Consider the following 23,858-nt stretch of genomic DNA (forward strand, 5'->3'; position numbering starts at 1 on the left):
GATTGGTTTCCATTGGATTGCCTGATCTGCCATCTGGAAGGCCAGGCTTGTCATATTGTTTAAAATTCAGATTCAGGATGTGCTGTGCCACTTCTTGGAAGGCAAGGCTGTCAGCTCTTCACACAGTTAGTAATTGTTTACTATCCCTCGTCCTTAATGGGCATTTGAAGAGGTATGTTTTTATTTTTTTATTTATTTGTTTTTAAGATCTGTGTTTTTATTTTTCCACTCTTTTTTTTTTTTTTTTTCTTTTAAAGAAGTTTTTTTTTTTTATTCGAGTTAACATACTGAAGACGTATGTTTTTAAAGCAGAGGCTTGCTTATAGGGTGTTGTCATTGCTGCTATTTAACTGGATTCCTTTCCTTGCCTTTAAGTGGGAGGTAAAGGCTTCCAGTTATGGCAGGTCATTTTTTTTTTATTTCATTTTTTTAAAGATTTTTAAAATGTATTTATGAGTGAGAGAGAGTGAGCAAATGGGGGGAGGCAAAGGGTGAGGGACAAGCAGACTCTGCAAGTGCAGAGCCTGATGAGGGGCTTGATCTCGTGACCCTGAGATCATGACCTGAGCTGAAACCAAGAGTCTGATGCTCAACCAACTGAGCCACTCTGATGCCCCGATTTTTTTGAATTTCAACAAAGTTTATACTTAAAAAAAATAGTAACCTCCCTATCTACATGCAGGATTGTTTCATCTGTTTTCTAATCACCTAGGTATCAAAATATAAAAGTAGATACATCAGTTACATACATTTTCAATGTAGGAAGGTGAAGCCTCTCTGTGAGTGGAGGGAGTTCACTGCTTACAGAAGTTTTTGGAGAAGCTGGAGGAGTCACATCAGGGAGCTGTCCCTGGAGCTTTGAGTTCAAGGGCACAGCACGGTAGACATGCTTCAGTGGTTAGCAAAGTACAGCCACTACCATTGCCACCATATCTGCCTCTCAGGTCCAGGAAGCTGTTGCCTAGAAATGAGGACAGTGAAGCTGGGTGCTGGAATGGCTTCTAAAACACGCACATCTCCACGACTGATTTTCAGCAACTGGAAGGTCTCCTCTGCTCCTGCTTTCCATGCCTTACCAAGTGCATCTGTTCGGTGCAAATGGTGGAACTGAACCTCCATCCAGAACCGCCTTTACAAGGGAGGCTGGGGAGCGTAGCTTTAGCTCTCCATCCTGTTCACCTAGAAGGAGGATGGAATGGAGGTTAAAAGGCTAATAGACCCAGCAATTGCACTACTGGGTATTTACCCCAAAGATACAGATCCAGCGAAAAGAAGGGGCCATAAGTACCCCAATGTTCACAGCAGTGCCTACAATTGCCAAACTGTGGAAAGAGCCGAGATGCCTTTCAACAGATGAGTGGATGAGGAAGATGTGGCCCAAATATACAATGGAGTATTATGCCTCCATCAGAAAGGATGAATACCCAACTTTTGTATCAGCGTGGATGGGAATGGAGGGACTATGCTGAGTGAAATAAGTCAAGCAGAGAAAGTCAATTATCATATAGTTTTCACTTATTTGTGAAACATAAGGAATGTCATGGAGGACATTAGGAGGATAAAATGAAAGGGGAGAAGTCAGAGTGGGAGACAAACCGTGAGAGACTATGGACTCCAGGAAACAAATGGAGGGTTTTAGAAGGGAGAGGGGTTGGGGGTAGGATGAGCATGGTGATGGATTGCATGGAGCACTGGGTGTTATATGCAAACGACAAATCAAGGAACCTACATCAGAAACTAATGATGTACTATATGGTGACTAACATACACAATTTAAAAAAAAAAAAAAAGACCTAATATATACAATACCCACCAAACTAGTTTTGGTTGAAATCCTTGAACAGCAAACACCACTTAGTTAACATTACTATAAAACAAAAATAAATTATTATCTTCAAGCAGTGGGTGTTTTGTTTCAGGGACCATTTGGAAAAAGTTAAGGATTTCCCACTGATGTATATGTAGTGGAATTTGACTTCAGCAAACCAGAGAGTCTCACTTACATGAATGAGTCTGTATTTGATTCTGTGGATGTGCTAGTTCAGAAAAGGCTTTAGAGGTTCACGCCAGTGGGTTAATTGTAATGAGGAAAAAGCAAAAGTTGCTTTGGTAACTACTCTTCTTGAACCTTTAAGAAATTTGGATCTCTATGCATTGTCCGTATTTTAGTATCTCCATGTAGGCTTTGTCCTTTTCAGAGGATTCTTTCACATTTCCTTCTGGGAGTCTGAGGAGTGGTTACAGCACAGTTCTGCCAAACCTTTGCTATGGATTTTTTCCCCTATCTCCTGTCAAAACTTATTTTAATGAAAGAGAGACTCCTTTCCCTGAGTTAGGATCTAGAATCAAATCTAAAAGGAAAAGGATCACAGCTAATTTTTTGATTATCCATTGAAGTGCTACCTTCTAACAGTAGAAAGATGTTTCTATTATAAGTTGGTAAAGAGGGTTATATGACAATGATTTGGTACTTACTGACTTCCAGTATTTGAAGCTTAGCTCAGAATTTTCCTTCAATTTTTAAGATTGTCTGAAGTGGGTACTTCTGGGTGGCTCATTTGGTTAAGTGCCTGCCTTTGGCTTGAGTCATGATTCCAGGGTCCTGGAATCCAACCCCGCATCAGGCTCCCTGCTCAGCGGGGAGCCTGCTTCTCCCTTTGCCTCTGCCTGCTGCTCCCCCTTCTTGTGCTCCCTCTCTAACAAATAAATAAATAAAATATTTAAAAAAATTGTCTGAAAGGCACATTGCTTTTTGAGGGTTAGTGCAGTCCATGTTATTATTTGGTCTACAGTCTGGAGGCCCTGGGAGACATGTATATCATGTATTTATTAAGGCGTTAAAAACTCATGGGGCAGGCGCCTGGGTGGCTCAGAGGGTTAAGCCTCTGCCTTCGGCTCAGGTCATGATCTCGGGGTCTTGGGATCGAGCCCCGCATCGGGCTCTCTGCTCAGCAGGGAGCCTGCTTCCTCCTGTCTCTCTGCCTACTTGTGATCTCTGTCTGTCAAATAAATAAATAAAATCTTAAAAAAAAAAAACAAAAAAAAACACAAAACCTCACGGGGCGCCTGGTGGCTCAGTGGGTTAAAGCCTCTGTCTTTGGCTCAGGTCATGATCCCAGGGTCCTGGGATCAAGCCCCTCATTGGGCTTTCTGCTCCTCGGGGAGCCTGCTTCCCCCTCTCTCTCTTTGCCTGCCTCTGCCTACTTGTGATCTCTGTCAAATAAATAAATAAAATCTTTAAAAAAAAAACAACAAAAAACAACTCAGTGGGCTTCTTCAACAAAATAGACATTTTACAATGACTGGATTATATTATTTTCCCACTTTTTTTTTATAGTGAAACAATCATGTTCCTTCATGAAATATTTCACCAAGGATTGAAGGCAAGGATAGCAAACTGGCCTACTCTAATTTTAGGTAAGTCCATGCTTTAAAGATAAAAGATTTTCTCTTAATATGGCAACAATTTAAGTAAAATCGATTCAACATCATTCAGCCTATGCTGTCTGAATTTCCCTGTTGACCTGTGAGCTTCCTTGGGTACCAGGCTTCTGTTTCAGTGCCCCTCCAGCCCTTTTCTCTGGCCTGTCATGGCGCCTGTGGGGCGAGAGTGGTGCCCGGCTCCCCAGGGGTACTCTACCAGATCAGTCATTCATGCGTCTGAACTGGGGACCATGTGCACATGTGACCCTGGGGCTGGGAGCCGCTCTCGGCCAGTCCATGGAGTGAACAGAGTCCCTTCTCATCCCTTCTATAATTTACCGAGCACAAAGAGAAACTGCCATGTTCACTTTTCTTTTCCAGCCGATCTGTTCGATATTTTGCTCCCCATGTTGAACATTTATCAAGAATTTGTACGTAACCACCAGTACAGCCTCCAAGTGCTTGCCAATTGCAAACAAAACAGAGATTTTGACAAACTCTTAAAGCAGTATGAAGCCAACCCTGCCTGTGAGGGGAGGATGCTGGAAACATTCCTGACCTATCCAATGTTTCAGGTACGTCATCTGGGACGCATTGTAGAAGTCACTGACGGCAGTCTGGTTGGTGCTGATACCTCGGGTGACCAGAGCAAGGTGTGCAAGGGTGCCCTGTGGGGAATTAGGGCCCAAGTGCATCATCTGTCATCTTGAGCATGACACTGAGATAAACAAATACAGGCCACACGTTTTCTGTCTGTGTAGTACAGGAAAGGCAGGCTTTTTTTTTTTTTTTTTTTTAAACCAGGCATTTTGGAAGCAATTAAATCAGGAAGGTTTTTTGCAAAGTGGCACAATTTTCTCTTTACAGAAAGATTCCACACAGACTTCTTCCATGGAGGCTCCTCCTCCAGCATGTTTAAAAATATTACTGGGTTTACAGAAATAGGACACTGTGCAAAACTTTCAGTATCTGCTGGTTGCGTAAAAGACGCCTGAGGGGTGGAGGGGTGCAGGGAGAGGCTTTGTTTTCCTGCCCAGAGTCTCTGCCCTGTTCCAGTGGCTGTCGAAGCTGGTCTGGAGCTGGTCTGGAGCTCTGCGGAGCTACAGGAGGATGTGCCGGGTCACGGGCTGTGGACACGCAGCATCTGGAGGCACTGACTGGACTGGGGGACTCTTGGCCCCTAGTTGGGTTGCTGCACTGAGGCTGGAGCTTGTCACACCCCGAGGGCTTAGGCACACTTGTGTTCTTGCCTGTATCTAGGGCTTTCCTGCTAAGAGCCCTTGAGTGAGGACCGCAGAGGCCAAAATGTGGATTGAAGCTCCTGCTCTTTTGAAAAGTGTCGATTCTGTTCTTTTGGACAGGCATCGAGTGTTCTCGTTGTGGAATTTATGGGGCTTTTGGCCAGGTCCCCAGACTGTCATGTGGTAAACCGATTCTCTCAATCATGTGTCAGGGCTTCTGCAGAGAGCTTCTCCCCCCCTTGGACAGGCATCGCTGACCCCGGCCGATCGTCTTGGAGCCTTAGGAAGAAATGTTGCTCTGGTTCATGGTTGATGGTCCTAGAGTTTGTCTCTCCTGCTTGAAATCTTGGCAGTCACCACAGAGGTTTAGTAAGATTTTTAAAAACTAAAAGGATGCATCTGAAACAACTTAAATAGAGTGAAGCTGTATAATGTTATTGTGTTCTTTCATGGGACAGAGTTGTTTGAACTCTTTGCCCCTCTGAGGAAATATTTTGCAAGAAAAACTTCAGCACAAAAAAACAAGTTGCTTTTTTTTTAACCTTATAAAAATTGTAATTTAAGCTTTTACTTAAGTGATACAAACTTTATATGGTACAATGTTCTGAGATTCTGTTTGAGTTGTTGGCAGTTACCTTTATGATTAAACACCCAAAATTATATCTTTTTGGCAACTTCATCTCAGGTGAATATTCAAAGGGAGAGTTATGAAAGTCACATGGAACATTCAGGGAGGTACCTGGCTCCCTTTCTGGCAGCCCATTTATGTCTTCCCGAACCCTATTTAATTTCCTCTCGGTGTCATTCTCTCAGTGTTTTTTAAAATGCCGCAACTGCACTTGCACATTAGGAGAGGTGACCAAACACAGTAGACTGTAGGTCCTTGGAAAGCCCTTCAGATCCTCTTACAAAGGCTGAGATACTCTCCTGCCACCCGCCCTCCTTTGCCCTGGAGTATAAGCCCCGTAAGAATAGCTTGGCATTTTCATTGATTCCAAGGAATTCCCATAATGCAGGAAAGGACCATTGGACTGAGAATCTTTAGGAGACTTGGATGTCTTGCTCACTCTTCAGTTGTACCATTGAGGAAAATAATTGAACCATCTAAATCTTGGTTTCTTACTCTTAAAATTGAGGCACCTGAGCTCTAGTCATCTCCCATTTGACTTTGTGATCCTAGGGGGACTATATCAGTTCTGGAAGTTTGGGTAACTATGTGGCACTGCAAGGAGCCTGGTGTTTGTCCAAGAACCCTTACCCCAAGACTGCGGTGGCCCCAAACCCTAGAATTTAGCTGAAGGGTCAGATGTTGAGATTCTCTGGCTTCTTCCAGACCAAAGGCACTGGTTATGAGAGCCATTGTTCTGGTAGAAACCTCAAACTTGATTTTAGCTAGAGTTTGTCCAAACTGCAAGAAATGTACAAATTGAAAGAACATGGAATTGTGCTGTTTATTTGCTTCCCTATAACTATTTTGAACAGAGCAAGAGGGAAAACCATCAGAATTTGCTCCTAAAAGCCTCATTCTCCTTGGATGTCTCTTCTCTGTCTTATTGGCTTGGTGTCTCTTCTTCCTGCCTTCTCCGTAGGAGTGACCCTATGGGATACTTGGGGGAAAATTGCCCTTTCTAGAAGCTTGAAGGTTTTCTCTCACTAGATTCAATCTGTCCTTCTTGTTCCTTTTGGGTTCTTTCACAAATGAGTCATGGAAGCGTTGGCTCCCTCAGAGGATCTAACTGTTGCTACTTCCCCCTGCGTGCCTGTGCCATGGTATGTCGCCACCTCCACCTTGCTCTAGTGGATGCCAGAGGCGGAGGCACTATGGTTCTTTTGGTATAAGGCAGCAGTGGAGGAGCCTGACCCACCAAGGGCCCTCTGGCCAGACTTCTTGAGTCTAGACATGGTGGCAGAGATTGGTGTGAGCACAGGGGAGAGCCAATTGGCAATCTTTAGCCTGTGTATATTTAGAAGAGAAAAGTGTGGGGCACCTGGGTGACTCAGTCATTAAGCATCTGCCTTTGGCTCAGGTCATGATCCCAGGGTCCTGGGATCGAGCCCTGCATCTGGCTCCCTGCTCTGCGGGAAACCTGCTCGTCCCTCTCCCACTCCCTATCCTTGTGTTCCCTCTCTTATAGTCTCTCTCTCTCTGCCAAATAAATAAATAAAATCTTAAAAAAAAAAAAAAAGGAAGAAGAGAAAAGTGTGATTTCTGGCCTCTCTGTCAAGTCCATTGCTGCTGTTAATGTCCTATGTTGAGCTATAGAAGCATGGAGGAAATGTAGAATTTGGATGATAGTTCAGTTTGTCCTCAATTGAACTATCAGACCAATAAGTCCAAGTGTTGCCAAGAAAAAAATTTGTTATGGAAAATAATGTAGTCACTAATATAATTTTTTAATTAGCAAAGACAGTGGCTTAATGGGTACTGTTTAAATTGGCTTCAGCTGCTCATAAGCCCATTGGGAAGCCGATCACGCAGTCTGCCCCCGACGAGGACAGTGCTATGAGATGTTCTCCAGAAAGTAGCCACTTGCAGCTCTGGCCACCTAGTCCCTGTCATTGGAGAGCAAGTTAATTAATGTCTACAAAGTGACAAGTATTGTTCCGTAACTAAAAGGAGAATCAAGATTCGTCTGGAGTGCACTTAATGTGATTCTTGGTTTCTGGTGGGGAACGGATTTCTAATCGGCTCTTGAATATACACATGAGCTCTGTGGAGAGTCGTCCACTTCTCTGCAGAACATCCTTGCCTGGCTTTTTAGCAGCTTCAGGCTTGTTTGTTCCTCCACCAGAAAGGAGAAAGGGCCAGTCTCTGAATTTCAAATCCATCTACTTGAATCTTAGCCAAGGAGCTCTCTAAAATAGATTTAATTAATGGGGAAAGATCATGAAGCTATTGACTAAACTTAGTTTTGTGGGTTTTCAGTGCCTGCATTTTAAGTGTCAGGCTCTCCCACTCCTGCCTTCTTTGTTATGAAAAATGTAGTGCATTAGCTGTTGATTGCCTGGATTTTCTTGGAGGACTGCTGACTTAGAAGCAAACTGGTATCCATCATGGCGTTGTGCAGAAGAGATTTGTGAAAGTCTACGTATCCCAGGGGCCTTTACCAGGGAAGGTTTTATGGAATGGAGAGACAGAAAGGGTCCTCCCCATGCTGTACAGGGGGAGGGATCTCCCTCCTCTATGGAGTCCGTTTGTGCTTCCAAAACCTTGATGTGATGACATCCCCTAGGATGCGGTCCCAGAGTATCAGGGCAGATCCATGTGTGTGCTGACGGCACTGGCCTTTGTGCTCATGCATAAATATGGGCCTTCAGCAGACGATATTGAGTAACCTGGTGAAGGCCACCACCTGCACGAGAGCAAAAGCAGACCTATGGATTGAGCTGCCAACACCTCGGGACAAGATGGAAGGCACTAGCCACAGCACCTTGGGAGGCTGTGTTACTTCCATCATTCTCAGAAGTCCTTTCGAGGGCCCACCCAGTGAGACGCCAGGCCCCACAGAAGAGACCCAATGGGCTTGTGCACCAGTGAGAGCCATGATGATGGCTGGCTCTGGCATTGACTGTGAGACCACCTTGGGCAAGTTACCGGACACAAAGCTTCACAGTTTGTTTCCACCTTTTCTCTATAAAATGGGGAAATAACCCTTACATTGCTGTGAAGATTTGGGTTGCCCTCTCCAACCTGGAGCTCCAATCTGACCCATAGTGGGCAGTGTTACAGTACCTGCTGTTCGAGCATGTTTTTTTTTTTTTTTAAGATTTTATTTATTTATTTATTTGACAGAGAGAGGGTCACAAATAGGCAGAGCAGCAGGCAGAGAGCGAGGGGGAAGCAGGGTCCCTGCCGAGCAGAGAACCTGATGCGGGGCTCAATCTCAGGACCCTGAGATCATGACCTGAGTCGGAGGCAGAGGCTTAACCCACTGAGCCACCCAGGTGCCCCAAGCATGTTGTTATTAAAATTAATCCCAGTGCCCCAGTTTTCTAAGAAATTTTAGTATGTAAGCCAGTAGAAAATGAATATGTAGGATTGCTATGAGTTGTGTTACATCTCTATGAGTTCTGTTAAAACCTTCATAGGGCTGGTGGAGTTTCTGCTTTTGACAGAATTCAGATAGTTTATCCAGAAACAAAAGTATAAGTAAATAATGTAATTAAACCATATTTTTACTGCTAGAAGGATGAGTTAAGGTAAAGTAGGATGAGAATGTGATAAAAGTAAATATATCTTCTCTCAAATTTTTATTCTTCAAGAGAACATTGCAGTAGGATTATGAATTTAAAAACAAAAATTGTGGGGTTGCCTGGATGGCTCAATCAGTTAAGCATCTGGCTTTGGTTTAGGTTATGATCTTAGGGTCTTGGGATTGAGCCCCATGTGGGGCTCCCTGCTCAGCCGGGAGTCGGCTTGTCCCTCTCTCTCTCTCTGTCTGTCCCTCCTCCCACTCATGCTCTCTCTCTCTCTCTCCAGTAAAAAAAATCATGAACAAATGTATCTAAGTAAAGCTTGCGTGACTTGATAAACAGTGCATGTTTCCCTATGAACCAATTTTCAAATCTTACGATTAAGAAATATATGATTATATTTAAAAAACCTAAAGAAACAAGTGTTTCTTTGGAACATAATGTTTTGTCACTCTTCTCTAGTGTTCTTGATGAATGTGTGTGTGTGTATGTGTGTGAAGTTTGAAGCATAGTTCATTTCAAAACTGTAGAAGTAGAGATGCACTTCTCCGACATGTTGACGGCCCAGGAGAGAACGTCCCAGGGCTGCTCATCCTGACCTCTTGCTCATGCTGGCCTTATTTACGTTTAGATCCCTAGGTATATCATCACACTTCATGAACTCCTCGCTCATACACCCCACGAGCATGTGGAAAGGAAAAGTCTGGAGTTTGCTAAATCAAAACTAGAGGAACTGTCCAGGTATGTGGAGAACGTATGATAAAGGCTTGTTTCAAGAAAGCAGCACGTTAGTCTCTGTGGAAATCTACTATATATATATCTGTCTAGGGAACAAGAAGCAAGACACAGTCCAGCTTCTCAGGTTCGCCTGAATGTGAAACACTAGCCCTTCAGATGGTGCTGAATCAATATACACATTAATTTTAACCAAGAGTAAAATACACCTTTGAAAATGTTTTTATAGCATGTGGGTTTATGTAATTGAGATTATAGGTGCATTTGGATTTAAGTTTGAAAATGTTATCTTTGCATAATAGGAAAATGATTTTTAGTTGTGTTTTTGTGTTCATATTTGGCAAGAAGCTAGAGAATGTGTATTGGATTTTTTATGACTTTTCAGTTTCAGTGAATTATTTACATCTGTGTTCCTTTAGCTTATATGGAATAAATAGTATAGAGTTCTCTAATTTGTTCCACCTCTAAGAAATGGCATTATAATTTCAGTGAAGGGAGGTGTTCATAAAATAATAGGTTGCTTTCCTGTTGCATTTATGAACAGCATCCCCAGGGTCCTCATTGGTCGCTGGCCCACTTGTCATTTTGAACCGTAATGTACATTCGCTTTGGTCTGAGTCGTGGCCGCTTGAAGCCTAGAGGTCTGCTCTCCCCACAGCCCCAGTTACACTGGTCCAAGTTCAAAACTGAGCTTCCCAGGTAGCGCTCTTTGCGTACCGGCTCAGGCTATAGAAAATCTCTCTCCCTGTGGTCTGTCCGTGCTGTGTCTTGACAGGATAATGCACGATGAAGTGAGCGACACTGAAAACATAAGGAAGAACCTTGCCATAGAAAGGATGATCGTAGAGGGCTGTGATATTTTGCTGGACACCAGCCAGACCTTCATCCGCCAAGGTAAGTCCTCGTTCGGTGGGCCCGTGGTCTTGGCGATGTCTCTGACTGTCACATTATCACCGGCAGATCCCGGAAGGCATTTTGGAGCAGGCTTAACGTAGCTGTGCGATTGATGCTGTCCACGCAGGACAGCCCCATGGCCTTGACCGAGGCTGTGGTTGAGGCCCACCTTTGTGCTGTTTCTTTTCAGGGGCCATGAAAAACAGCAACACAATAATAGTAAAGCACGAGTGGGACAGTAAATTACATTCTGACTGGACTCTCCTCCTCAGTGGACCAGACATTCTCTACAGCTCCAAGGAGGACAGCTCGGTCTGGCCGATGAGAGTGGCAGTGCCGGGTGGCGACGATTTGCAGGCCAAGGCCCAAGAGAAACTTGCGTTACTCAAAGCCCTCTCACATAGCGGTGGGGACAAGGTCCGAAGTGAACACAGCTGTCTCTTGTTCCCCTTCTTCATCAGCACTTCTGGATCAGCCCCACATGATATGATTTGATCCTCTTGGCAACTCTAGTTGCTCAGGGAAATGTCTCTTGACCCCTGCCAGGCTTGGGTGACGGTGAATGTGTCTTGTCTGTGGGATGGGTACTTTGCCAGCATCACTTAGTATACGAAGCTTATGAAATGTTGACACAGTGGAGAAGCAGCAGCCTCGCAGCGCATCTCCCTTCAGGGCCGGGAACCTCATCCTAAGTCCCTTTTCGTTGCTCAGGTGTTCAGAGGGAAGGGAGCATGCCCCATGGAGTTGGTTTGTGACGATAACGTTGCGCACGTTTGTAACTTTGAACTTGGTGGCATATACCTTTAGAACTAGGATTAACCTTTAATGTGTTTTCTGTTCCTAATGTGCCAATATCGCTTGAAGGTATTTGCATTTCCGTTGCCTACCAAAATGTGCTGCTTAGCATTTTTTTTTTACCTCATCAAACAAGACATTGTTTGAGCTGCAAACATACATTTTTTGCACAGAATACTTGAAAAAATGTAACGCGTGCTGTTCTGTTTTCCATGATTTATTTACAGAGAGAGAAATGACACATATGTTAACGTTTGGAAGTATATTTTAGGAAATGATAACTTTTCTCATTTTTGACTTTTGATAGTGATTTTTCTTTAAATCTAGTGGAATATAATGCTAAAAAACATCAGGCCTTCCTAACCCCCTCTGTTCCTCCGCACAGAGTGTGTCCACACATGGCTTCCTGCCTTCCTGGCCCTTGCCTGGCTCTGTGCCTTCCCGTGCGCTGTCCCCAGCTTGGGGACGGGGACTGCCCTTATCCATCCCTTCTGTGCCTATCAAAGTTTGGCTTGTCCTTCCAGGCTCAGGTCAGACTCCTCTAGGGAGCCTTTTACAATTTTCTTCTAATCTTATTCTCCCCTTCCCTCCAGTTAGAATGAATTTACCTTCCTCCTTGTTTTGAGGCCCCTCCCTCCTCACGCATGGGTTTCATCCTCTTGTTTATCACAGGTACACGTTGGCACGCTTGTCACTCCCAGCCATTGTAACTCTGGAGGGCTGTGTTTATGAATTCTCTCCTGTCTTATATGCTGCTTTCCATTATACATACCTGAAAGACGGGCATTGGAGTAAATTGAATTGCTTGTTGAATTGCAGTTTTGGTTGTTAGATGTCTTTTTCTGTATTTTTCTTGTATTTGGAGTTCGTGAAAAAAATACTAATTGACTAGAGCTTTATAATACGTGAGAATGCAAACAAATGTTTCTGTAACTAGTATTTTATTTCTGAAAGGTCTTTTGATTGAAAAGTAGTATTATGCATAAATATTTATTTCTACAAACTTAGACTGCTCTTGTCTAAGTTCGAAAAAAGACATCTCTAATGAAAAATGCTGGAAGGCCGAGTATATTGAATAAGTCATTTTTTTTCAATGCACCTGGAGGAAAAGCACTCACGAGCTGCCTCTCCCTTTGATTCCTGTCCAGATGTTATTGGTTGCCTGTTTGTGCCCCATGTTTAAGCACTTCTGTCAGCTATTAAGATATCTAATGTTATTATTGTATTGATGTTGATACATGATTTGTCTTTACAGTATTTTTCTGTATTTGGCTGGTTAGTGTGTTTAGGAATTATTCAATAAAGTTGGTTTTAAAAAACCAAACCTGAATCTGAAAGTAGAAAGGAATCCAATTTTACATAATTTGGGAAGTGTACATTGTTTTGCTTTGGTTGTTCCTGTTATCACTTCTCCTAAATACCCTTAACAGTCTTTAAGAAACCCAGTGAGGTGGGTTTCTTATCCTTTTAAACTTTGAAGGATTCTATTTTTTTTTTTAAAGGGACTACAGCTTAGCTCTAATTGTCCACTGGTATTTGTGTTATATACTTTAGGGATGGTATGAGGTACATTTCAGAGTGTGTGTGTGCGTGTGTGTGTGTGTGTATGTGTGTGGGGGGGTGCGTGCACAAATATATGTGTAGTTTCGATCTTAAATGAATTCTTGTTCTGAGGACTAGAAAAAAGAGGCCATCGAGGTCATCCAAAAGATCTCCTTGGGATAGGGGCATCAGCTAATCTCAACTGTCAATCTGTGGGAATTTACTGATTGAAATAACAGAAGCTCTGTTATAAATTGTTTCTAATTATTTTTTTTTTTTTTTTTAAAGATTTTATTTATTTATTTGTCAGAGAGAGAGAGGGAGAGAGAACGAGCACAGGCAGACAGAGGCAGAGGGAGAAGCAGGCTCCCCACAGAACAAGGAGCCCGATGCGGGACTCGATCCCAGGACGCCGGGATCATGACCTGAGCCGAAGGCAGCGGCTTAACCAACTGAGCCACCCAGGCGTCCCAATTGTTTCTAATTATTAAACAGTTGATGAGCAGGATGGAAAGGACTATATCGTATTGTGGTCAGATAATGTCATTTATTTTCTAAAATCTACTCAAAGTTTGTTGAACTAAAGTGTAAGAGTCCGAAGCAATAATAGGGAGGCAGTATAACCATGTCACTGGAGGTCAAATCCTGCGTCCTCTACTTCCTCGCTGAAGGATACTGGGCAATTTACTTAATCTTCCTTTGCCTCAGTTTGCTCTCCTTACATTGGAGTTAATAGTACCCAGCTTTTAGGGATGTGGTGAGGATTACACGAACTAATGGGACTCCAAGAGCATCTATCTAGACTAGTGCCTGTGAGAGTATGACGTAAATTTAAAAACCAAGATCTAAATTTTGGAATGAGTTTCTGTTTTTCAATAACATAAAATATATATGAATATTCAGTAGATGATAAGGTGCTCTAAATTGACATTTTGCACTAAACCCATTTTGCATAGTTAACGTCTTGTGGAAATGTGAATCAGGATCCTTAAGTGAAGGTGACCAAGTTCAGAGCTAAATGCTTTGAGAATGAGACCTAGACCTCTGTGGTATCTTAATCATTCCCAGACTGGAAATTATGTCCTTTCAGTATAGCAGTGTTCTTTGGAATTGTAATATGGGGTCTGGAAATAATTGTACCTTCTCAAATACCTAACCAAATAACCTGGAAATGGCTCTTCGTTGCTTCTCAGTACTGAGTAGAATGAAGAATAAGGTCATTACCCAGTCTTGAATGCCGCTCTTTTGGAATTAGTGACTGAATTAACAGAAGCTTTGTTGTAAATTGCCCCAATTATTAGGTTGACCAAGGATAGAGATGCAAGAGACTGTGTTGCAGCAATGGCCTGTTATTGAGGAATTACTGATTTAATACTAAGTATTCCTTTAATTTGTATTAACTAGAGAGGAGTCTCCAAGTCTTATAGTTGTGTTGAAATACCAGGTCAAACTTAAAATGAAATGTGGAAAAAAAAAAAAAAAGCCACCTAACGTGTTTTTTCCCTTATGATTATTTTATAAACCAAATAATGGTGTTGAAATTGCTCACTTTTTATACTGATGTATAGACTTCTGTATATACCTAATGTACATAGTGAGATGAACAGTTACAGATCAAGCAGATTAGCATGTAGTTACCAAGGAAACATTTATTTATTTTTTTACCTGAAAGGTGAAAATAACAGTATTACTAGTATATGAGCTAACAGTGTATTCTGTAATTTCTGTTTAACAAAATCATTAAATGCTAGAAGCGCTTAACAACACACGGTATTAAGTCTTAATGAACTTGGCTTATAACCTTTCTGAAAACGACTCCTACACCTGTTTATCCACCAGGATATTTGTCTTAAGGTCCAGGCTTTCACTCTGCCCTAAATGATCTCACCACCTCTCATGGCAAAGCTAGAATGTACTGTCTTCTCCTCTCCGATCCCTTTCCAAGGATCAGCTTTAATGTTGCTGAATCCGCCACTGTCTCCTGGCGGTGCCACTCACTCTGATGTGATCTTAAGAGAGCTGCTTAGCCCCTTGGGCCTCAGTTTCCCCTTCTTTTGAATGAGGGACAAACCAGGTCCTCTGAAAGAACTCCTCTGGCTTTCATTCCAGCTCCGGAGCCCCATGAGTACAATCTTTCTGCTATTACTCACTCATTTACTTCTCTAGGCATTCTGCCTTCTGCTCTGCACACCCCCCCTCCTTTACTCTTGAAATTTAATTACTTGCTGCCTGCGCTCTCTGACAGCTTCCTCCCACTTGCCTCACCTCCTCCTTCCCCTTTCCCCTTGCCCATTCCCTTCAATGGAATCAAGCCTTCTCCTGCCCCGTGTTCCCCAGTCCCACGCCCTCCCCCAGGACTCCTTCTGTGCTATCTTTGCCCCACCCCCCAATAGCTGCCTACTTTGTCTCTGTCAGGCAGCCCCACCTAAGCACTCACCTGAATAGATGGAATCTGCTCCTGGAGGCTTGGGTCCACCCCCATCCCCACCCCACCCCCGCCCCCCCATTTCTTCACCCTCCCCCACCCCCCCCACTTCTTTAGATCTCTGTTAAAGTAGATGATATTTGAAATATTCATATGCTAATGTGAACATTTTGTGACCCACAGTCATAGTTTTACCATTTAACATATATGAACCATTTTAGTGGGGTTTTCACCACTTATGGAAGTAATCTGTGCTCATTAAAAAAAAAATCAAGAATTGCAGAAAATGTATGAGGCGGAAACGAGGTTGCCTGCAATCTTGTTTTTTAGTGCTGAATCCTGTTAATAGTAAAGGGTTGGATATGCATTTAATGGTTCTTATGAGACTGATATGTGCCTTTGTAAGGCTGCATTTAGGGTAGGTGGTAGATTGAACAAATAGTAGAAATATTGCTGACTCAAGGTAGTTCAGAAGTCAAGGTATTTACAAGAATCTTTCCTAGTACTTTTTGGTTTGATATCTAACTTAGATTGGAATTTTATTTTGTGGGGAGAGGAAGTCATTATTAGGGTGAAATTATAAAGTATCTGTACAGCTTCTCACATTGAATGGAAGACAGGTTTGCTCACAGGAATGCTCTGGTTTAGACTTTATGACTCTAAAGTTTCCATAGATTCCACAAAGAATTTTTCTCACACTTTATTTGTTTATTAATATTTTATTTGAGAGAGATAAAGAGTGCACATGAGAGCCCAAGTGGGGAGGAGCAAAGAGAGAGAGAGAACCCAAGCAGTCCCTGCACTTAACACAGAGCCTGTGCGGGGCTTGATCCCACAACTAAGGTCATGGCCCGAGCTGAAATTAAAGTCAGACACCGAGCCAACTGAGCCACCCAGGCGCCCCATCACACATAATTTAAATATAACCTGAAACAGCTGCCCTTTAAAAATTTAACTAAATTGCATTGAATTATATAATCTGTGTATCTTTATGATATAAATGCATTGTAAATTTTATTTTTTAAATACAAGGTAAACTCTACTAATATGCTCCTTGTCTACCTTCCTGACCTCAGGAAGAATAAATTCTATTTTCTTCTCATTATGTTGTTATTATTATCATGTGTAATTATACAGTATTATCTTATTCTTTTTTTTAAAGATTTTATTTATTCATTTGACAGATCACAAGTAGGCAGAGAAGTAGGCAGAGAGAGAGAGGGAGAAGCAGGCTCCTTGCTGAGCAGAGAGCCCGATGTGGGGCTCAATGTGGGGCTCGATCTCAGGACCCTGAGATCATGACCTGAGCTGAAGGCAGAGGCTTTAACCCACTGAGCCACACAGGTGCCCTTATATCTTGTTCTTAAGTAAATAAATGAACTGAGATCGGATCACCAAGGGACAGATGGAAGAAGTGCCTTGTTTGAGTTCCAGTTTGGCTTTCTTTCTAACTTATTTTAAAGCTTATAGATGAATAATCAAGTCTGAGGTGTTTTACAAAAGTCATAGGGATTACTTGGACCCTTAAAACTGGTTCCTTGTCTCTTCCGCTCTGAGTGTAGTGGGGGTTTACTTCCAGTGGTGCGTCAAATAAGTCCTTGGTATTTTGGGAAACAGGCCCTAGAGTGTGTTGCATCAAGAACAGCTCTCACTTGACAGAATTTTAATTGCTGTGTATTCTTCACTTTTGTGATCACCAGGTTCTCTTATTCAAGTACCTTCTGTTGAGAGGGGGAAACTTAGTAAAGTTCGCCTGGGTTCATTGTCTTTGAAAAAGGAAGGAGAAAGACAGTGCTTCTTATTTACAAAACACTTTTTAATTTGTACGAGAAGCTCAGGAGGAAAGCTCCATCTGCTGAAGGTATGGGTTTACATGACTATTCCACTTAATGTCCATGCACTTGAGAGGCACAGAGATTAATTTAATTATGGCTTCCCCATGCCTGGTATCCTAAAACCCACATTGTCACAGGTGCATAGTGAGACACTGTGCAGTTGCTAAGCTTGACACGCTCTTTGTTGTCAATTTTACCCAAAATGATAGAAATGTAAGTGTGTATTTTCATAAAGAAGTGCAATTAAAGTCATCACCTGGAAAGAACGATTACTATTGAGCTACAAAAATCCTGTTAAATCACTACAGTGTACTGATCTAATATTTGCTAACTGCTATTTTACCTTGCTTTATCAGCAAACCACGACCCATAGCCCGCTGCCTGTTAATAAAGTTTTATTGTCACACAGCCCTGTTCCGGTGTTTACATATTGTCTGGCAGCTCCCATGCTTTTTAAAATGGCAGATTTGAGTAGCTGCAGTAGAGATCATATGGCTTGGAAAGCCTCAAAGATTTACTGGCTGGCTCCTTATAGGGAAAGTTTGCCGATCTGTACCTTCTCTTGGTAGTGCCTGACTTCTTACCCGGCGCCATGATGATGGCTTTCCACCACGTGCAGCGCTTCCTGGTGGGTGGGCTCAGTTGCACTCATTCTCAAGGTGCCAACTGGTCTCCCACAGACCGACTTGCTCAATTTATAAAACACCGGCAGTGAGAGTGGGTTGGGGGAGAAGAATCATGAGGTTCAGTGAGTGTCATTACTTTAACACAACCAAATTTAGTTTTGGAATCTATGAGAAATTATTTCTGATGCAGAACTCTTGTGGTTTCTTCTGTGGCACTTTGAATCAAAGGTTTATAAATCTGAGCTTCCCAACGTATGCAGGACTGTCAGCCTCTTAATGAAAAATTGGTTTGTTTCCAGACAGGTGGGGTTCTCTCACTCATAGAATGTACGTTGATTGAGGAGCCCGATGCGAGTGATGATGACTGTAAGTCACATTCTTTCTCTTAGAATTATGGTAGAATAACAACGTCTTGTAGCTAAGAAGGGCTGTTGAGGAGACAGGGAAGATGTTGAGAATATGCTCCCTGAAGTCATTTCTACATGAAGAGTTCTGTTGAATCATTTAACCTGTGAACTTCATAAAACCATCTTTAGGAGTTCATATTTTACTGAATTTGTCTCATTTTTCACTGGCAGACAGAGAAGAAAGGAATTGAACTAGAGAGAGTTGGAATTCTATATATTATGGAAATTTTTTTAAAAAGGAAAGAAAACAGGAAATGAGTAGGAGCCCGGGATCTTAGTCCTGAGGAACGGGCTGACTTCAGCTTCCTTATCTACTTCTGAGCTTAGTAAGGGGTTCCCCTTGCCCGAGAAGTACTATGTTGCTGAAATGAGATTATGGATTTGAACACACATCGATCCTCTTACTAGAACTCTGTGAAAGTGGCTATCACCCGTATTTTTGTATTCACATCTAATTGTTTGCTTTGCATGTGTTGAAGCCAAAGGTTCTGGGCAAGTATTTGGACATCTGGATTTTAAAATAGTAGTGGAGCCTCCTGATTCTGCCCCTTTCACTGTAGTCTTGTTAGCACCTTCACGCCAGGAGAAAGCTGCCTGGATGAGCGACATAAGTCAGGTAAGCCAGTGGCATTTGCTGCAAGTTGTATTGTTTTTTAATTTCACCACATAAATTGGGGGGGGCAGATTTTTAGTTATTTTGTTTTTATTAAAAAATTTACTTCTGGTTGCTGTGGTCACTGCCATCACCCCTGTGTATCTTGTTAGCTGGGACCATTTGTTATTGTTGTTTGTTTTTCTTTGTAAGGTTGAAATTTTCCTGAAATGTGGCACTTGCTTGTTAATTCCTGGGCATTTTATACAGGCTGTAAGTGTGATCAGTTGTGTTAAAATTGCCCTATTAGTAATAAATTCTCCAGTGACCCCCATTAGATCATCTTTGGCTTACTTGTTCCTGAGGCAGGAAAATGGTGAGAGATACAAAAGCAGCTAATTTGTGAGAAGTCACAAATTAAAGAATCATATCAAAGAAGAGAGACTGTCTGTAGTAGGAAACCTGAAAATGAGCTTTCCTGTATTTTATATGGAAAGAAAGTAGGAAACAGATTTGTTTACTTTTCCTTGATCAACAATGCCCAGTGAAGGAATTGCTGCATGTATTCAGAAATTGGAAATATGTCAAAACTAGTTGTGATTGGGCTTAGTTGTTCCTAAATTGAAGTCCACATTAATTTTTACTCCATTAGCCAATATAGGAGAAAAATGTTCATGTAAGGCAAATATTAAAAGAAGACTTGGTCATTATTTTCTGTTATTAACTCAAGGAAGATAGGGGCAAATGGATAAACCATATACTGTAGATTCAAATGCCTTCTTTTTTTCTGAAGAGCTCATAGTAATTTATATACAAAACTTAGGTAGAAATGTGAATTTCTTCTGAGTGACTGAAAACTGAGGAACAATAGACAATGGAGGGTGAAATAATTTTTTTATATGTCAAAAGAAATTTTATAGACTTAATCTCATTTGATCCTGACAATAGCATTCTGAAGGTAAAGAGAAGTATCAGCCCGTTTCACAGGTGAGGAACCTGAGGTTTGGAAGGCTAAGTGTCCAGAGTTACACAACTGCTTTGAGTCAGGAGTCAAACCTAATCCAGGTCTTTTATTAGCATTCTAAACATCCTCTACAGGAGTGCTGGATTTTTGCCTATATACCCCCAGGACTCCTCTGATGGTGAATAAATAGCTTGAAGAGAAGGCGCCCCTTTTCTGGTCAAAAAAAGAAAGAAAATGGGGGATCTTCTGTATTTGCATAATTATATCCATGTGGTGATTTATTAATCCTTTCATTAGCTCTGTGCTGTATGACTTAATACTTTAGTCTCTGTTTGTAATACATCTCTTCCCTTATGAAACTGCATCAGTCACTGGTTCTATGAATGTATGTTGAGCAATCAGCATGTAGTGCCAGGTATCACGCGGATATCAGGGATACAGCGATGATTCCTGGTCCCAAAGAGCTAGGCAGACCAATAGGGAAGAAAGGTCGGTGGACAACTTAACGCAACAAAATTTGGCAGGTGTTGTGAAGCCAAGATAAGTAGAAAGGATGGTGAGAAAAGGAGGAGGCAAAGGTGTTTTTCTAGCTGCTTCTAGCTTCTACCTCGTTGCACAACTGGGGCTCCTAAGATACAGAATTGATAAAAGCCCCAAACCTTCATTAGCATGCCTGGAGACGCATTTTTACGAAGGAAGGATCCTTGGGTGCATGGATGATCCCATAACTGTTTTTTTAAAAGAAAGGGTACAATGCTTTGTCTGCCATAAGCATCCAAGGGGGTCTTCCCACTTAGGCTCCATCTTGAGGCAGAAGTATACAACTTCTTCATATTTTTACCTGAGTCTCTATGGCTAATATGTTAAATTCTTCTAGACTGTATCTACAAGTGAACTGGAGAATAAGGCTAATAGAAAGTTCTGTCTTTTTGAGTGACAATGATATAATTCATGAAATTACTATGTTTGATGGAGCCTTGATGTTGTGTGGCTTTAACATATATTATTTCATTCATTCAACAAATATATTTATGCAGTGATAGTATATGCCAGGCACTGCTTAGACACCTGTGATACATCATGAACAAAAGAGGTAACAACAACAAATTCTCTGACCTTTTTTTTTTTTAAAGATTTTATTTATTTATTTGACAGACAGAGATCACAAGTAGACAGAGAGGCAGGCAGAGAGAGAGAGGGAAGCAGGCTCCCTGCTGAGCAGAGAGCCCGATGCGGGACCCGATCCCAGGACCCTGAGATCATGACCTGAGCCGAAGGCAGCGGCTTAACCCACTGAGCCACCCAGGCGCCCAAATTCTCTGACCTTTTGACTTTACATTCTAGCCAGAGGGATTTTGAAAATAAACAGTAAATGTAATAAGTAAGTACCTACTCTTTTAGGCTAGAAGGAGATAGGACAGGGTAGGAAAGATGGCGCTACTGGGGGTAGGTGTGGGTCAGTACACTTTTTAAAGATTTTATCTATTTACTTGAGAGAGAGTAAGAGAGCATGAGAGGGGAGAACCAGACTCCCTGCTGAGCATAGAGCCCAATGTAGGGCTCAATCCCAGGACCCCGAAATCATGACCTGAGCCGAAGGCAGTCGCTTAACTAACTGAGCCACCCAGGTGCCCCCAGTACACTTTTTAAAATGGTGGTCCCCTCAGGCTGCAGGAGACCTCTGAACAGACACTGTAGCAGGTGATGGAAATACCATGTAGATATGTGATGAAGGGAAAGTCATTTCAGAGAAAGGGAAGAGCCATTGTGAAGACTCTGAAGTAGGAAGACACTGCCTATTTTGAGGAATAGCATGATGTCAGTGTGGTTGAAGTGGAAGGTATGAGAGGGAGAATAGGAAGAGAGGAAGTCAGGGAGGTAACAGAGGTCCAACCGGTGGTGGGGTGGGGGGGTTGTGCCCTGGTACAGCTTTAGCTTATACTCTGAGTCAGATGAAAAGCTGTTAAAGGGTTTGACAAAGGAATTTCATGATCTGACGTAAGTTTTAAAGGGATCGCCTTGCCTGCTGTGTTGCACGTAGAATGGGAATGAAGGGCAAGAGTGGCAGCAGGAAGCTGAATGAGAAGCTGTTGGTGTAACCCAGCGAGAGTTCCTGAAGGCTCAGATCAGCATGGCAGGAATGGAACTGGAGATGAGGGTTGTGATTCTGGACTCATTTTGAAGGGAGAGCCAACAGGGTTTTCTTATGGCTTTTCCTTGGGGTGTGAGAGAAAAAGAAGAATCAAGGGTATCTTCAGAGTTTTTGTTCTGAGCCACTGAAGAATGGAGTTGTGATTAACAGAGGTTTCTGGTGAATGTCAGAAGCTTACTTTAGGTAGGTTCAGTTTCAGAAGGCTGTTAGACACATTTGCATGGAGTTGTGATGTAAGAAACTCATTAATACTGAGTTGTTAAGTGAGCAGCAGTCCAGCATTTGGGGAGAGGTTCAGGTGAGAGAGTCTGTGTCATTTAGGTTGTGTTTAAGACTGTGAGAATATTGAGACCACCTAGGGAGTAAGTAGAGATAGAAATGAGAAAAGGGCCATGGACTGAGTTAGGAGTCGTAGGGAACAGCAAAAGGACTGAGAAGGTTCCACTAGTGTGGTAGGACAGCCCTGAGGGTATGGTGTCTTGGAAGTCAAGTGAGGAAAATGTACCAAGAAGGATGGAGCGGTCACGTGTCTACTGCTACTAAGGGCTGAGTACAGTAGTGAGTGCTCTGAGGTTCTTAGCGATTTTGCCAGTGCAGGGTTTGATTAGTGGGTTGTAGGGACAGAGTGCTCCACTGTTGATTGAGCCTAGCCTGCCGCCTAGCAGCCTGCATCTCAACTGGCTTTGTTCTCTGCTCAAAGCATTTTCGTTTTATGGGGGACATTATGCGCTATACATACACTGATGGTTATTTGTCAGTCTCCCAGTGTGTCTGTGGACATATTCACTATTAATAAGATGAGCCCACTGAATGCTGGAAAATGTACTGTTTAATATTTTATTATGTATATGTAAAAATTTGGACATAAAAAGGAGCTAAAAATACTGTCAACATTCAGCCCACCAAATTAATATTTATCAAAGTATTGCCACAGATAACTGGTAGAATTGCCTGAGGGTTTTTGCAAACTCACAGGTTCCTGAATCTACGTTCCAGACAACCTCCCCCCACCCAGGTTTAACAAGCTCCACAGGTCACTTTAGCTAATTAAATAGGAGGACCTTTGCCCTGAAAATCAGTGGTTTCCACTTCTAAAACCTCCACAATCCTGCCATACAGAAATAATTTTGCAGTTTGCCTCCCAGTGTATATATACATCATTTTCATGTTTTACCTCATTTACATCTTCCTGTATTCCTGAGGATTCTTCATATTGGTGTCTTTGAGTGGCCACACACATGCGTGTGCACACACACGCGTGCACACAGTATCACATTAATATACCACTTTTCCACCTTTTCCCAAATAGTTGGATATATTCCAGGTTTTAGCGTTAACAAGTGTTGTGGTACTAAACATTGTTATACAGGGAGTTACTCTCCCTTTCAGGTCCCTATTGGCATATCTTCTCTACAGAAAGTAAGGTTGGTATAGAGGGTCTGGTAACTTCCATGACTTCATGATTCATGACTTGACAGACTGCCAAAGTGCAAGAAATCTGTGACTCATCATTTCAGTACATCATCGGCAAAACATCTGTGCAACTTTTTTCTAAGTCCTGTGCCATTGTTGAGTTTTGTCGTATTTATCACATCTTCCTATCTCGTGGAAAAGTAGTGTGATTCTCTACTGATTTTAATTTATATTTCTATAACTATCAATGAGATTAATATTTTCTACCATTTCTCTTTCTTATCTGTTTATGCCAGATGGACATTGATTCATTGGCGCTATCCCTACAGACTAGGGAAATAAACATTTTCCTTCAAGTCATATTATGAATGTGTTCCCCATTACTTTGTCATTTTATTTTTGTCCCTCTGTTTTGCTAGATCTTAATTTTTTTGTGACTTGATTTGAAGCCACCTGGCTAAATTACTGCACCATGTTACACTAATCACATATGACTCTTATTTAAAATAATAAAGTGGTTTCTGAATATTGATACAATCCCAGTTTCATATAAAGAGCTCAATACAAAAATTAAGACTGGTTTTGCCAGATCTCTTTCTCTGAAGCTGTAATTTTTAGAA

The 23,858-nt window shown here is 42.1% G+C and overlaps 1 protein-coding gene across 2 annotated transcripts in view; it reads left to right on the plus strand.

Moving 5' to 3' along the window:
* The window catches only part of LOC111148374 (Ras protein specific guanine nucleotide releasing factor 2), a 250,627-nt gene that overhangs the window by 109,786 nt on the left and 116,983 nt on the right, over positions 1–23,858 (plus strand). For both annotated transcript variants that reach the window (XM_022504878.1, XM_022504879.1), the window contains exons 6-12: positions 3,338–3,417; positions 3,805–3,998; positions 9,490–9,599; positions 10,369–10,487; positions 16,950–17,110; positions 18,010–18,076; positions 18,597–18,733. In XM_022504878.1, the coding sequence (XP_022360586.1) occupies positions 3,338–3,417; positions 3,805–3,998; positions 9,490–9,599; positions 10,369–10,487; positions 16,950–17,110; positions 18,010–18,076; positions 18,597–18,733 (868 nt within the window). The remainder of the gene's footprint in view (positions 1–3,337; positions 3,418–3,804; positions 3,999–9,489; positions 9,600–10,368; positions 10,488–16,949; positions 17,111–18,009; positions 18,077–18,596; positions 18,734–23,858) is intronic.

This window comes from Enhydra lutris, unplaced genomic scaffold (assembly GCF_002288905.1).
Source record: "Enhydra lutris kenyoni isolate GAN:26980312 unplaced genomic scaffold, ASM228890v2 scaffoldscaffold19, whole genome shotgun sequence".
Lineage (NCBI taxonomy): Eukaryota > Metazoa > Chordata > Mammalia > Carnivora > Mustelidae > Enhydra > Enhydra lutris.